The sequence below is a fragment of the Plectrocnemia conspersa genome, unplaced genomic scaffold (genome assembly GCF_051122295.1).
Source record: "Plectrocnemia conspersa isolate PC_06_02 unplaced genomic scaffold, ASM5112229v1 ptg000005l, whole genome shotgun sequence".
NCBI lineage: Eukaryota > Metazoa > Arthropoda > Insecta > Trichoptera > Polycentropodidae > Plectrocnemia > Plectrocnemia conspersa.
In genome coordinates, this window is record NW_028277169.1 from 22,616,290 (window position 1) to 22,632,193 (window position 15,904).

A 15,904-nucleotide genomic window follows, 5' to 3' on the forward strand; every position below is an offset into this window, starting at 1 on the left:
AAGGTTTGACTGTAACATGTGATTTAAAAAATATTCATGGGCCAGCACTGAAGTAATTCACTTCTAGTATTTAAAAAAACGTTAATTAAAATAATGAGTAAATAGTTACACTTTAAATATTTATTTCAACGAAATAAGATTTCTAATACATACAATAAGAAGTTATATTCATCAATATGTTGTGAATGACTGAATCTAGTTTTATTATATTTTTAGCATATAGACATTGACATTCAAGAGCCCTGAAAGAACACTTCACATTTCCACATTTTTACATTTAAAGTTACTACCGCTGCCACGATATTTTATAATTTATATAAGCTGAAAATATTTATTTTTTGTTTGAATATTTAATTAATTTTTTTACATTGAAAGTCACGAGCATTGAAATGAGATTTTATATGTTGTGAAAAATATGATTTGGTCCTGTATTTTTTACCACATTCTTTACATTTATAGACACGAGCATCACTATGAATCTTCATATGTGCTGAAAGAATGTGTTTATATTTGTATGCATTTCCACAATTTTGACATTCAAAGTTACGAACATCTGTATGAGTTATCTGATGGGTTGAAAGTGCTTTTTTACTTTTTAATGATTTTCCACAGATTTTACATTCAAAGTTACAAACATCGCTATGGGTTAACATGTGCAGTAAAAGTATGCTTTTAATTTCGAATGTTTTTCCACATTTGTAACATTCAAAGTTACAATCCTCACCATGTGACTTGATATGCAATGAAAGTTTGCTTTTAAATTTGTATGCTTTTCCACATTTTTCACATTCATAGTCACGAGCATCACTATGAACCTTCATATGCTGTGAAAGTTTGCTTTTGAATTTGTACGTTTTTGAACATATTTCACACTTAAAATTACAGGTATCACTGTGTGTTATAATATGTTGCAAAACATATTTTTTTGACTTGAATAATTTTCCACAATTATAACATTCAAAGTTACGAACATCACTATGAGATTTAATATGCTCTGATAGTATTCCTTTGCTTTTAAACGATTTTCCACAATTATCGCATTCAAAGTCACAAGCATTATGAGTCAACATATGCTTTAAAAATCTGATTTTAGATTGAGAAACTCGTCCACATATTTCACACTTGAAGTCATGCACATCTACATGAATGTGCTTATGTCGTAAAAGATTGTCTTTAGTTTTAAATGCTTTTCCACATTGTTCACATTCAAACTCACGAGAAGTGCTATGAACTGTCGTATGTGATGAAAGTTTGCTCTTATTTTTGAATACTTTGCCACATTTATTACATTCAAATTTAAAATAGTTACTATATATATTACTATCGCATGTTTCTCCTTCTTGCTTCTAAAAAAACTTTTTTTGTTAAATAAGTTTTAAGTATACAAATTCATAGACATCTTTTTAATATTACCTGCGTTGATAATTCGACATTTGGAGTTTGCTGGGATGAAGTATTCTCACAAATCGTTTGGATTTTACATATATTATCTTTAACATCATGCATTTCTGAAATTTGATATTATAACAATCAATAATTAAAATACATACCACATAAAATTGTAATATAATACTATATAAAAATATGAATAACCTATTTCTAACATGTCATCTACATTATCTATGTATGTATCTTCACTGCTGTCATACTCGCGTTTTACGACTTTTAACTAAAATAAAATCATTATTTAGGATCTTAGTGTATTTTGTGTGTTGCGCATATTACATTTTACTTTTTATTTACCTCAATTTTACATTTAAGTATGTCGACATAATCAGATTCTTCTTTCTCATTATTAATATCAGGTTCTGCAAAGATGAAGATGAATATTAAAAATCAAAGTCTAATTTGGACGTTTCCAACTACTACTTAAAGATGGCATGCGAAATGTTGGCATTATATACATTTTTTATTGTTTGTAGACAAAATCTGTTTATCTATAAATTATACCACAATCACATTCTGATTTGTTTTCGTTTTTTCCACTAAAAATGCATTATATATGATGCAAGTAACTGAGAAGCTTATATTAAAATAACCATCCACAGATAATATTACGAGTTAATAAAAAATACCGGTTTCAAAAAAGTTAAAGCGTATCGTTTTTACTTAAAAACATAATTACAAACAATAAAATGGATCGACGTAATACCAGATTTAAAACACTGTGGAAACGGCATTGGAACTAGTCAGCATTGACAGATAAACGTCAAAATTATAAGCTTTGACCAGATTAGTTTTTTGGTCCAGATAAAAATAATTTTAAGCAGGGTAAAAATAGAAAATGAAAAATGCACGAAATTTACATTTCCTAAAATTTTCTAAAAAAGCAATCAAAACCAATTTACTATACCATAGATAAATAAAAAGTCATAAAATACCAATACATTGATATTAATAATATATATACAACAGGCGCGGGCGCTGAATTAATTTCCCTCTCGATCCCTCATTAAGGGACGAGAGTGAGTGAGAGATAAGAGCATGCGGTCAGCATGTTCTTATTACCACCCGTCACTATCCGTTCGCTAAATTATATTAAAATTTGACAAAATAAAAGTATTTTGCTCAAGACAAGCTTTATGTTTTTTTCTAATTGCGGAATTATATTGAATTATAACATATATAATTGCGGAATTCAAATAACACTTCTTAAATTTCTGATTTTGACGTGAAAGATGCATCTCTCACTTTTAAAAATAATTCATCAATCTACTATTTGTCCAGATATTATAAAAAAATAATTTAGAAATTTATATAATTTAAGAAAAAACGCTGAAAGTACTGTTAGAAACACTCAACTCATTAGCATATGCTATTCATAAATTACTATTAAGTGAAACAATTAAGATAAAGTTAAAAACCAATTTAATACAAAACGCTTAATGCATTTCAAAAAATATCACATAAAATGTGCAGTTGAAGTTTTCATTTTTAGCTACACGAATAATTTATGATGTCTGTTTGAAATCTCTACTCGTATCGTGATAAAGAAATATATTTTGCAACATTAATTGATATAAACGCATAACGTGATTTTAAAAGTGAGGCATAATCGTTTATAACATACCACAGCCAAATTTATTTTCCAGTTGGTTCCTAGTTTATTTATTATTATTTTACATAGTTAAAATTTTGTAGCTCATTTGCTAATGAAAAATTTCAAATATTGAAATAAAAATTTAAATATAAATAGTAAAACGTCTCGCTGTATATTTCGGCGACTGACTGCTACAATACATTTATTTGGCTTATCTTTATATTCCTCTTATTGTATTAATAAAACATATTTATTTCCTCTAAAATATATTACGAAAGAAAATATTCTATTAAATATTTAATATAATTATAAAAAACTCTCAGCTAACAATTTAAATTTATTTTTATAAAATTATTAATGACCTTAGCTTAGAATTTTAAAATTTATCAATAATTGAAACATTCATGCTTTTCTTATTCCCCGTTTTTTATACTGCCCAAAATAATTATCTTACTTGAACCAAATATTTAATCTGCTTGTTTGTTATGACTGACGTCTATCTGTCAACGCTTGTTGCGATGTCACTGCCGCAGTTTTTAAAAATTGGTATTATCTCAATCCATTTAACCAGGGCTGTCAAGTCGTTTAAAATCTCCGAGTCCGATTTTATCAATTTTAATTAGATTAATTAATGTCTACTTATTCACTTGATTGACTTATTATAATAATATATACAAAAAATATACATAATATACGTTAATTTATAATATTTATATTAAATAAAACGATACATTAAAATGAATAAAAATAAATTGAATAATTATACCTGCAAAGAAAAAGCTTGATTCGTTAGTTTTATTTTGCGAGGATGACTAAATCTAAGGTGACCAAATTTTAAAAATATTGAGGATAAGTTGTTGTGGAAACTAAAAATAGGTCATTTTGGAAAATTAAAATTTTTGTTCATAGGCTATCTCCGAAATTTTTATTTGAAGAAGACAAATTGCTATGGGAGCTAAAAAAGGGTCGTTTTGGAAATTCTTGTCTATTTAGGAATGCTGCGGGAGCTAATAAAAAGGACAAAATTTTTGAGGAAGACGTCTGGTCACCTTTCAAAATATAATTTTAAATCTTTAATAATATTAAATCTAAATGCAATATTTTTCATCTGTGGTTTAAACCGAATTAGATCTTAAAAAAAGAATTGCTTCATATATGTTAAAAAGCTCTCAAATCAGATTTAATTATTTTAAGCGCGAAAAATAAATGCTCTACTGAGACTTGTGTTGGTAATAACCCAGTATCAGTCAAAGCTGAATCTTGAACGATTTCTGGATATCGCATTCATTTTTTTTTGACATCTAATTTTGAAGCACGTTATATTTGATTTACTCTTTCCAGAGCATCGTAAAATTATGGACACGGGAGCTGTGTTCAACCTACTTAACGTGTTATAAATTTTCTAAATCGATTTGTTACGACTCCCTCTAAAATTCCACGACTCCGATTTCACAACCCTGCATTTAACTAATATTAATAGCTTCAACTCTATTGAAAGTTTTAAATTCATCTTTAATCGCGTTACATGTGTTCGTTTCAAGTATATCCGAATGTAGGAAGGATAACATTTAACAATATCATAAATAATTGCAAATAACAGAAAAAATAAAAATATTTTGTAGATAAATTGATAATTGTATTTTTTAGAAGAAAAAAATATTGTACTGCAATATGCGCCTTTTGTATTTTTTTTGTTGTTTTATAGTATTTTTTTTATTGTAGTTAAAACGTGCCAAAATTCAATATTCCTTTTATATATTAAACTTCATCTTTCAGAACTTTCTACTGCAAATGATAATGAAACATTTGATTCTGTTGAGACCATTAAATGTAAAGTGGAGGTAAATGAAATCTAATATAACTACTTAGTTTATAACACTAAATACACATTTATGATCTTAAATGTATATTTTTTTTAGACGGTAATTGTGAAATGTGAATATGACGATATTGTGGAAATATACAAAAATGATGTGGACGACATGTTCGAAATAGGTAACATATATATTTATATACAGTATTATGTTATATTTTATTATAGTATTTAGATTATTGATTGTTATTTGATTTCAGAGATGCATGATGTTAAAGATAATGTACATAATATGAATACAATTGATAAGTTGTCTCAACAAATTTCTAATGTCGAAATGATAACGCAAGTAATAGTTAAATAGATTTTGATTCTTTATATATTTGAATATTTACAACTTATCTAACAAATAAAATTCAACTTTTAGCAAAGAGATAAATATAAATGTGCCAGTGCTCTACATAGGACTGTTGATGTGAATAGTGATTCTAATAAATATGCTTGTAACAAATGTTGCAAAGCATTTAAAACTAAAAGTATACTTTCACGACATATGAAAACGCATAGCGATGCCCGTAACTTTGAATGTGAAATATGTGGAAAAGCATACAAATTTAAATTCGTACTTTCTCAACATATGCACACTCATGCTGTTGCTCGTGTCTTCGAATGTGAAATATGTGGAAAAGCATACAAAACTAAAAATGAAATTTACCGACATATGCATATTCATGGCGACGCTTGTGACTTTGAATGTGAAAAATGTGGTAGAGCATTTAAAATTAAAAGCGTACTTTCAACGCACATGCTAACTCACAGCAATGCTTGTAAATTTGAATGCGATTATTGTGGAAAATCATTTAAAAGTAAAGGCATACTATCAGGGCATATTAAAACTCATGGCAATTCTCGCAATTTCAAATGTGAAAAATGTGGAAAAGCTTTCACACTAAAATCTAAAGTTACTCGACATATGTTCACTCATGCCAACACTCGTGATTTTGAATGTGAAAAATGTGGCAAAGCATTCAAAACAAAAAGCACATTTTCAGTGCATATGAAAACTCATAGCGATGCTCGTAACTTTAAATGTGAAAAATGTTCAAAAACATTTAAAACTAAAAAGATACTTTCAGCACATATGCACACTCATGGCAACGCTAGTGCTATACAATGTGAAAAATGTAGAAAAATATTAAAATCTAAAAACAAATATTCAAAACATATAAAAGTTCATAGTAATGTTTGTGACTAAATGTTAAATTTGTGAAAAATTTTAAAACATACTTTCAGCGCATATTCAAGTTTATAGCGATGTGTTTTATTTTGTTTTGTGAATGAAGAAAATTATTGTAACAAGTTTAAAAGTAAAGGCTTTAAAACATTACTTTATAGTGTTTTCAAGTTTTTTCGATTGTTTGGAATATTAACAAGGCAAAGTACTCATTATTTATTATAAAAGAGCATTGAAGCATTTTCTGGACTCACTAAAGAGTGGTGTCGATAATCTGTCGAAGGTCACTGATTTCCAGCTGAGTTATAATGTCCCCTAAAGCAGGACAGATTACTGAATAAAATTAAATATATACAAGTGAATGTCTAATAATATATAAATTGATAAAACTAGATAAAAAATATCAATGACATACGATACTTGAAAAAAAAGTGCACTGCAATTAAAGATATTGTTATATTACAGTCAACCATATAGTGCATTTAAATATTGACCCAAATTACATCATAAATGCAATTTAACAAAATATACCCTTGAAAAGAAAAATTGCGCATTTTTGAGAAATATAAAAGATACTCTAAATAAAGCGGCGACAACAAAAGAAATTTGTTAAAAACTAACGTCATATTCGACAAAAAAATGACTACTCAAAAACAATTGCACCTTACCATAACGCAATTTCGAGACATGACTGCAGGATGCCGCCTCATTGCCCAGCAGTACGTGCAGACATTCAACTGGCCCACAACCATCATCATGGTCAGGATTTTCTCTAGTATAAATAAAATATATGTATATTGAATATTCTCTAAGCTTTATACGCCAGAAGAAATAAATAATTGTAAACCAAATAATTTAATTCCGTTTATAGGAAATGCACAAAAAATATACAATAGTATAAAATACTAAATAGACTGAAAAAATATATATATCACGATAGACAAAAGAGCACGAATTTTATTAAAAAACGATGTCTACCCTACTCCAACCATTTACTTTTATCTGAAACCCATTTATGAAAAAGTCAGTCAATATTGCTTTTGTGACATAGATGCTAACAAGATGCTGAAACTATAACTTATTTTTCAATAAAAGTAAAAATATAATTACCATAGATAAATGGAATTTCACTAAACAATTTTTAAAACCAATATATGTAATAATTATATTTTATTATTTACCATTATCTATTTTATTTCTTAAATATATTATATGCATACTTAAATATATTTTTTTATGTGTGTATTTATCTTGACAGCAGTCAACCAATATTCTAAACAGTACAGGAATCTTAAGCTGGTTTCACACATGCCGGATGGATTCATCCGGCACCGGGCCGGCGCCGTGTAGTGGGGATGATGTTGTATGGGCTAGTACTCTTGCACTAAATTGCACTATTGTTTGTCAGGCACAAATGCGGTCACAGAAAGAGTTTTTTCAATTATTAATAATATGTGGACAGCAGATAAATCGCAATTGAATATTGATACTTTGAAGGCAATGGTTATAACAAATGTTCGATTAATAAAAAATCTCAAGATATTCTATTTTTTTTAATTAAGTTTGTAAATGATCTTGGATCACCTTTTATAACTAAAGTAAGTTTTTGTTTTTTTTATTATTTGTATTAATTTTCAATATTTTTTCATTTTCTACATCACTTCGACATTTTCCACATTGTCCAAAGTCTATTGATCCACATTTCCGAGGCTTCTAGACGCTTGATTGCCTTCTCTGTGGAGTAGTGCACGCTTATATTCCGTATAAAAGGACAGAGAGAACACATAATACTCATTCTTAGCTACAAGCTGAAGTTGTGCCTGCAAAGACATCAGACACCTCACGAGTGCTTCCATTCTAAATTAGCAGTTGAATGTTGATATTATACATCTATATAGGCTTTTAAAAGCATTCTTGAACCCTATGAATACTGTAATGCTCTTGTATGCATCCTTGAACACCAACCAATCATTTATGGCAGCTAATCTATGATAGTCTCAATTTAATGTTTCTTCCTGAAGCTCGATTGTTTGTCGTGTAATAAAATGCATCGTTGTTCAAATAAAATATAATACAAGGTATTGTTAAAAAGTGTTATCTGATTAATATTTATTTATCGCCATCTTTTTTACAAAAAATTAAGGATTTTTTATATGTATAAAAATACTGTAGACATGTATGAGGTTAGAAAAATAAAAAGATGGATAAATCTCACCCAAATACTTTCCGGAGCTTCAAATTCACCATTTTTTAATCTATTTGTGTTATTTTTGAATTAAAATTAAATAAATAAAATCATTTTAATTTAAATGTCATGAGTTTTCATATGTTGTGTAAATGTTTTTTTAGTTTTTAATGTTTTACCACATATTTCACATTCAATGTCACGAGCAATGCTATGAGTTTTCATATGCTGTGAAAGTAAACCTTTAATTTTAAATGCTTTTCCACATTTTTCACATTTAAAGTCACGAGCATCACTATGAGTTTTGAAATGCTTTAAGAGATTATTTTTAATTTTAAATGTTTTTCCACATGTTTTACATTCAAAGTCACGAACATCACTATGAATTACCATATGTGTTGCAAGTATGCTTTTAATTTTAAACGTTTTACCACATTTTTCGCATTCAAACTCACGTGCATCACTATGAATCTTCATATGCGCTGGTAGATTGTATTTAGATTTATAAGCTTTTCCACATATTTTACATTCAAAATTACTAGCAATGTTTTTCGCAATATGCGTTTTTTTATGCCTTGAAAGTTTTTTTTTAGTGTTGAATGTTTTAGCACACTGTTCACATCCAAAAATACGAGCTTCTAAATGAAGTTTTATATGTTCTGAAAGATTGTTTTTAGTTTTAAATGTTTTACAACATGTATCACATTCAAAGACTCGAGCATCACTATGACATTTTATATGTTTTGTAAGTGCATTTCTAATTCTAAACGTTTTACCACATGTTTCGCATTTAAAAATACGAAGACTACTATGAGTCGCCATATGAGTTAAAAGAATGCTTTTAAATTTGAATTTTTTTCCACATTTTTCACATTCAAAGTTACGGGCATCACTATGAGTTATCATATGCACTGAAATTATTTTTTTAGTTTTGAATACTTTCCCACATTTTTCACATTCAAAGTTGCAATCATCGCTATGTGTTGAAAGTATGTTATTAATTTCGAATGCTTTTTCACATCTGTTGAATTCGAAATTATAAGAATTACAATGCTTATCTAAGTTGCCATGTTGAGCAGTAGCACGATTTTCTCTTTCTTGTATCTAAAATTAATTTTTCTGTTAAAAATGTTATAAATATTTAAATACAAATAAATCGAAATCTATTTAGCTATTACTTGTGTTGCCACTTCGACATCTGGAAAATGGTAAGATAAAATATCTTCACTAATTGTGTTTATTTTACTAATATTATTTTTAACATCGTGCATTTCTGAAATCATATAATAATCAATAATTAAAGTACTATATTTAATTGTAAAAGTATACAATAAATAAATATATCTAACCTATTTCTAACATATCATCTACATCGCCTTTATATGTATTTTCACTGCTATCATATTCGCATTTTAAATCTTCCAACTAAAAATCAATATTTAGAAGCATAAATGTGGTACATACCATAAAGATACATTTTACAATTCATTTACCTCAACTTTAAATTTGATTGTGCTAGCAGATGTGAATGTTTCTTTGTCATTTTCAATATCAGGTTCTGAAAAAATTAAATTTAATATTCAATTGGGATATCTAATATTGAGCAACAACAAATAAGAGCGCAAAAAATAATTTTCCCTTCTTAGAAGTCAAAAACCATGTCAAAAGCAATAAAATCGTGCTGTCGCCATCGCAGTTGGAATGCTCAGTATGGAGCGTTCCCACTGAATCAGCGAAGGCACGATCTTATTGCTGTTGACATGGATTTTTAACTTCTGAGAAGTGATCATTATTTTTTCGCTTTCCTATTGACCAAAATTCGGTTTGAATATACTTTGACTAATATTCTCATATTAAAAATTCGCAGTAATATTGGAAAGGATAGCCATCATATTTTTAAAACAATGCTGTATCAAAGTGCAGACAAATTATGGAGTTTGTCTGTACTTTGTCCTCTGCTTATTTTCCCCTAAGAGATGAATTAACTTAGTTCGTATTTTCGACTCGACCTAATGAATGTTCTAAAACAATAATTAGTTTCATTTACTATCATTTACATTATATTTTCGCTAGTAGAAATATATATCTACTGGTGATAATTTATTTGGACTTCATTAGTTAAAATATAACTTCACTGAAAAATACACATTTACTATAACAGTTGTACATTGCATGTAAATAAATAACGATAAGTATGTAAGGGTATATATTACTAAGTATAGAAAAGTTAAAATCATATAATTTTACTAGAAACTGCCAGATAAATTATATTTTTGAATATGTATTTACAGGTAAAAATGTATTTCAATATGATTTCACTGAAATAACATATTTTAAAAAATATTTTCAGGATAGATTTGAGACTGTTTTTTTAGATTTTCTTTTAGGGATAACCACACAAAACGTATTATTTATTTACTCTGCTGCATTAAATCTTATTAAATGACATTCATTTTTCTGAACAAATTCAAGGCAGGATAAATGCCCTCCCCTTCCTAAATGTTATTTCAGGCCATAAATAAAACATTAAAAATGTAATAAAATAACACATTTAAATGTCAAACCTATTTTAAACTTAGCATCTACATCTTCCATAAAAGTATCTTCAGAGTTGTCATCATATATGCGATTTTCGAAAAACTAGAAAAGTATAAATTAGACTTACACATCTATTACATTTAAATATTATATTATATTTCATTTACCTCAAGTTTATAATTCATTGTGCTTATAGAAACAAACGTTTCTTTGCCATTTTCAATGTCAGGTTCTGCAAAGAAAAAGCTTAATATTTTAATAGAATTTCTAAATTGGTATTCTCCAACCTAGGCCTTGCAATAGCGCCAGTGTATAAATGCTTATTATTAAATAATAAATCCTTGGTGAAATACGCATCAGTAGCAAAATTGTTTGTATTCTAGTAATTGCCTATATATATATTTGATCAGATAGGAAAATTATATTCTATTTGACTTCTAACAAGTGCGTTATATAGTAATCTGTGTGTATAGGTTTGATTATAGTGTAAATAAACAAAGCATAATCCTCCATTCCAACTGTAATAAACCTAAGTCTAGTCCTAGATTGAGTTTTTACCCCCCCCCCCCTCTCTTCCCATCACATTGAGATTTAATCGAATAAAATAAAGATTTTTAGAGTTATATAAATGTATTATTTTTTATCGTATTTTCGCACTGTGTCTACATAAAAACAATATTGAAAATAATAAAATGGATTGATATACCAGTTTTGAAAAAATGAGGCAAAGCCATTGCAAAAACTCGGCGTTGACAGATAGACGTCAAAATTAAAACTACTGAGCAGTTTGGACTTTTGGCCCAAATATGCGCTAATTCTGAGCAGAAGGTATAAAGGAATTAGAAATGCACGGTATTTCACAGTATATTTATTATTAGTACGAAAAAATTAAAAACTTTGAATGGGACGGCAAAAACCGAGATCTTTGAAAATTTATAAGTAAAAATGTGTTTTTTGTTATATATAAAGAGGCTACATCGATCCAGGTTTCATACCATCGGTCACGGTTTCACAAAATTTCCGAAATGACCGCACGGCGAAAATTTCGATGATTCTATTTATTTTTTGATTATTGCTGATACCACTATATGTATTGTTTTGTTGTTTAAATTATTATTCTGTTTTCATTACTTATATAAATTATTATTTTATCAATAATTTGTTATGAACGAATTTTAGGACGTTATGGCTGCATATTTACGTTTATCAATTGATCATGATATAATAAAAAGAACTTTAATTACGAAAGGTTTAGAAGACATTTTGTAGAACGGATGGGGATTACAGCTGCATTGATATTTTTATTAAAAAGTTTATAATAGTTCACAAATAATGTTACATGATAATATATGCGAGCGAACGATAAACGAGGCATCACTGACCGTTTTCCTCCAGTCGAGGTCCATCAAAAAATGTGTTGCCCTCCGCAGCCGTCAAATCAGTGTTACCAGAGTGCCGCATAATTTTGGTCATAATAAACGAATAAGTAATTAGGCTTCTACAACCTCATGACAGTTGAATGACTAAAACTAATCCTTTATACTTTATTTTATTCACACAATTTCAACCTTTTTTGCGGTGTGTGTAATTGCGCGTGTTCAACTGCCGTATGACAGATATTTTACATAGGAACAAATGTTTAGAAAATTCTTAGTTAAGCATTGTATTCATAATAAAATTCATAAATTATGATGATCAAATAAATAGTATCGAATTAGTAGCCATATTTTTTATAAAGTTTATTACAGCAAAACAATATAAATAAGAACATTATTATTTACATACATTAAAAATTTTATTCAGAAATAGTCAGTTATGTTTGTTTTCACTGTGAGTTTTTTACTAGAGAAATACTAGGTTTAGTTTTGATTGCTTTTCCAAATTTTTGTAATTCAAAGCACAAGTATCATTATGTATCTTCATAAAGTGCTCTGAAAGTTTATTTTTGAATTTGTATGCTTTTCCACATATTTCACATTTAAAAACTCGAGCGTCACTATGAGTTCTCATATGTCTTGAAATTATACTTTTAGTTTTAAATGTTTTTCCACATTCGCTACATTCAAAAGCGTACGTCTCGCTATGAGTATGCGTATGTCGTGCAAGTTGGCCTTTGGTTTTGAATGCTTTTCCACATTGCTCACATTCAAAGTCACGAGCGTCACTATGTATCTTCATATGCTCTGATAGTTTGCTTTTAAATTTATATGCTTTTCCACATATTTCACATTCAATATGATTAGCATCGCTGTGCTTTATAACATGCGCTGAAAGAATGCTTCTAGTTTTGAATACTTTTCCACATTTGTAACATTCAAAATCACAAACATTACTATGAGTTTTCAAATGTTTTAAAAGATTATTTTTGATTTTAAATGTTTTTCCACACGTTTTACATTCAAAATCACGAACATCACTATGTATTAACATATGTGTTGCAAGTACGCTTTTAATTTTAAATGTCTTACCGCACTTTTCACATTCAAAATCACGAGCATCACTATGAATCTTCATATGCGCTGGTAGATTGTATTTAGATTTATATATTTTTCCACATATTTTACATTCAAAGTTACTATTGGTGCTTTTGGCAGCATGAGTTCTCTTATGCCTCAAAAGTTTTTTTTTAGTGTTGAATGTTTTAGCACACATCTCACATTCAAAGAGACGAGCTTTAAAATGAATTTTTATGTGTTCTGAAAGATTGATTTTACCTTTAAATTTTTTACCACATTTATCACATTCAAAAGCATACATCTCGCTGTGAGAATTCATATGCCGCGGAAGTTGTCCTTTAGTTTTGAAAGCTTTTCCACATATCTCACATTTAAAGTCACGAGCGTCACTATGTTTCTTCATATGTTCAGAAAGTTTGCTTTTGAATTTATATGCTACTCCGCATTTTTTACATCCAAATTTATAAGAATCATCAAATTTATCTACATGAGCTAGTCTTTCTCTTTTTCGTTTCTAAAAAATGTTTTGTTTTTAATTTAGATATTAAAATTTATATTAGTTAACTATTTAACTATTACCTGCATTACCAATTCGACATTTTGAATTTGCTGAGATGAAATATTCTCACCAATCGTATTGATTTTAAGTATATTATCTTTAACATCGTGCATCTCTAAAATGTGTTATTAAAAATATAAATATTTCATTAAAATTTAAGTATGCAATACGAAGATATGTCTAACCTATTTCGAACATGTCGTCTATGCCATCTTTGTATGTTTCCTCATTAGTGTCATATTCGCATTTCACATCTAAGGACTAGAAAAAAGAGTGATTTTAAGATCATATATATCTATATACATATATTAAGCGTTACATTTGACAATTCATTTACCTCCACTTTACATTTAATTGTTTCACCATAATCAATTGTTTCAATGTAATTTTTATTATCAGGTTCTGTAAAAATAAAGCTTTATATTAAATTGTCCAATAACAAATAGTGTGTTTTGGGATTCCAATTTTATTAATAAAATAAATACATACAAATTATTACAATTTTTTTAATCTTTAGTAGTTTTTCGATTTCTTGCTGATAAAACACATTAATGTTTGTTAATTAAACCGTTAATTGTTGTTATAATACTAGTCAGTTATTTCGTGTACAACATGTGATTCTACAGATGTGAATTTTACATGACTTACAACGTTCTACGCAATAATGGTCTCCCATTGTAGATCATTGGCGTAGTCTTTCTTACTTGTTGAAAATTCCTCTCATGACATCATAGACTAGAATGGTCCAGGCGCGTATGGTTAGATACTTTCCCTTTCGCTCACTAGCGTGTTAAGTGATGAAGAAATAAGGGTGTGCGGAACGTATGTGACGCACAACCTTATCTTTCACTCACTCTCATCACTTAACATGCGAGCGAACGAAAAGGAAAGTATCCACCATACGCACCTGATCTGATAAAGGAGGACTTGAATTGAATTTCTAATTTAATTTTGGTTCTATTTTCCAGGCTTTTTATGGACTAAAAATACAGAAACAATCATATTTTATTTCTTACTCTCAACTTCTTTATTGGCCATTGCGTAAAGACTGCATGTCAGAGCGTCAGATGTACTATTTGTACATACATACATATCCTTTCATAGCTTATTATTTCCTTCTATTAAAACATGCATTTCTTAGCTTAGTTACTTCCCGCTCTAGTTTAAAAGGGTGTTTTTACAATTTTTTTGAAAACTTTCATTTTCAGATGTATTGTCATTTTAAATTAGTTTACCCTTTATTGTTATTAAAACGTTTTACTTCTGAAAATTTAATAATTTTTTCTTGCTATTTAGTTCAGGTTGTTGATAAATCTTTCATTCTCATTCGTTTTACTTTATGGTAATTAGTACAATAAGTTTAAAGCAATAGGACACATCTCTATTAAGCGTTATTTGTGTATTTTTTATTTATATCTGCTATTGGCGATCATTTAGGTTTTCCGTGTATTTTAACATTGACGATTGATTTAAGACATATATTAGGCTCTACTCCCACAATACTTTATAACGCCCTGACTTAACGCGAAAACATTAAAAAGTATACAATATATAAACACAATACCGATTTTGAAAAACTGCGGCAGCGCCATTACAGCAGCTCAGGTTTGATAGACGTCAAACACATAAACATCAATCGACTCTGAATTTTGGTCCAAATAGAAAATAATTTTGAGCAGAGTGTAAAAGTGGGAGAAATAGCAGTGTATGAAATTAGATTTCTATAATAGTTTCTAAAGTTAACTTCTAAATCGAATGTTTTACTCGCGCAAGCTGAGTAGCGCTTTTTCGCAAAAATCACTTGCTGGCACTGTGTAAACGGTAAGGCGCCAGCGGACTAGAATGCCAGTCGTCGCGTGCCAGTGACCCGCCAGTAAATTACCAGCTGGCATGCCAGCAACTGGCAGCGTGTAAATCAGCCATTAATCAGGGTTGTTTTAATGGTAGGGTGACCATACGTGGAAAATTTAATTAAAAATTAAATTGCGTTATATTTTTATTCAAAATTATTGTCATGTTGTGTATTTTGTAATCAAAAAAACAATTCCTGTAATATTTGGTATTTTTTAAATATTATAT

General features: G+C 28.6%; 3 protein-coding genes across 15 annotated transcripts in view; 1 reads left to right on the forward strand and 2 right to left on the reverse strand.

The window, feature by feature from the left end:
- The window catches only part of LOC148235181 (uncharacterized), a 34,991-nt gene extending 19,432 nt beyond the window's left edge, over positions 1-15,559 (reverse strand). For 2 of the 3 annotated variants that reach the window (XM_088186662.1, XM_088186664.1), the window contains exons 1-3: positions 15,390-15,559; positions 14,163-14,227; positions 14,011-14,086 (exon numbers count right to left, since the gene is read on the reverse strand). In XM_088186662.1, the coding sequence (XP_088042788.1) occupies positions 14,011-14,086; positions 14,163-14,227; positions 15,390-15,417 (169 nt within the window). In that variant the 5' untranslated portion in view covers positions 15,418-15,559. Of the gene's footprint in view, positions 1-12,524; positions 13,781-13,845; positions 13,941-14,010; positions 14,087-14,162; positions 14,228-15,389 lie in introns of those variants that run through there. The other variant, XM_088186660.1, reaches the window with a different exon arrangement.
- Positions 106-11,612, reverse strand: LOC148235184 (uncharacterized). 10 transcript variants are annotated; one of them, XM_088186675.1, is made up of 11 exons: positions 11,517-11,604; positions 10,978-11,042; positions 10,837-10,912; positions 9,766-9,830; positions 9,622-9,697; positions 9,451-9,545; positions 9,322-9,376; positions 1,744-1,808; positions 1,594-1,669; positions 1,414-1,508; positions 939-1,346 (listed from the first exon to the last, which is right to left on the reverse strand). In XM_088186675.1, coding segments are annotated over exons 1-8 (462 nt in total). In that variant the 5' UTR covers positions 11,545-11,604; the 3' UTR covers positions 939-1,346; positions 1,414-1,508; positions 1,594-1,669; positions 1,744-1,806. The 10 variants fall into 10 exon arrangements, with proteins under 10 accessions (XP_088042795.1, XP_088042796.1, XP_088042793.1 ...); XM_088186666.1 differs by lacking the exons at positions 939-1,346; positions 1,414-1,508; positions 1,594-1,669; positions 1,744-1,808 and having other exon boundaries at positions 8,167-9,376; positions 11,517-11,612; XM_088186671.1 differs by lacking the exons at positions 939-1,346; positions 1,414-1,508; positions 1,594-1,669; positions 1,744-1,808; positions 10,837-10,912 and having other exon boundaries at positions 8,167-9,376; positions 11,517-11,551.
- LOC148235185 (uncharacterized) lies at positions 3,413-7,033 on the forward strand. Of its 2 annotated transcripts, XM_088186688.1 has the most exons (5): positions 3,415-3,586; positions 4,817-4,881; positions 4,960-5,035; positions 5,114-5,202; positions 5,281-7,033. In XM_088186688.1, exons 1-5 carry the CDS (start codon positions 3,526-3,528, stop codon positions 6,106-6,108), a joined length of 1,119 nt encoding a protein of 372 aa, XP_088042814.1. In that variant the 5' UTR covers positions 3,415-3,525; the 3' UTR covers positions 6,109-7,033. The 2 variants fall into 2 exon arrangements, with proteins under 2 accessions (XP_088042815.1, XP_088042814.1); XM_088186689.1 differs by having other exon boundaries at positions 3,413-3,586; positions 5,114-5,348.
- Positions 15,560-15,904: the final 345 nt, after the last annotated feature.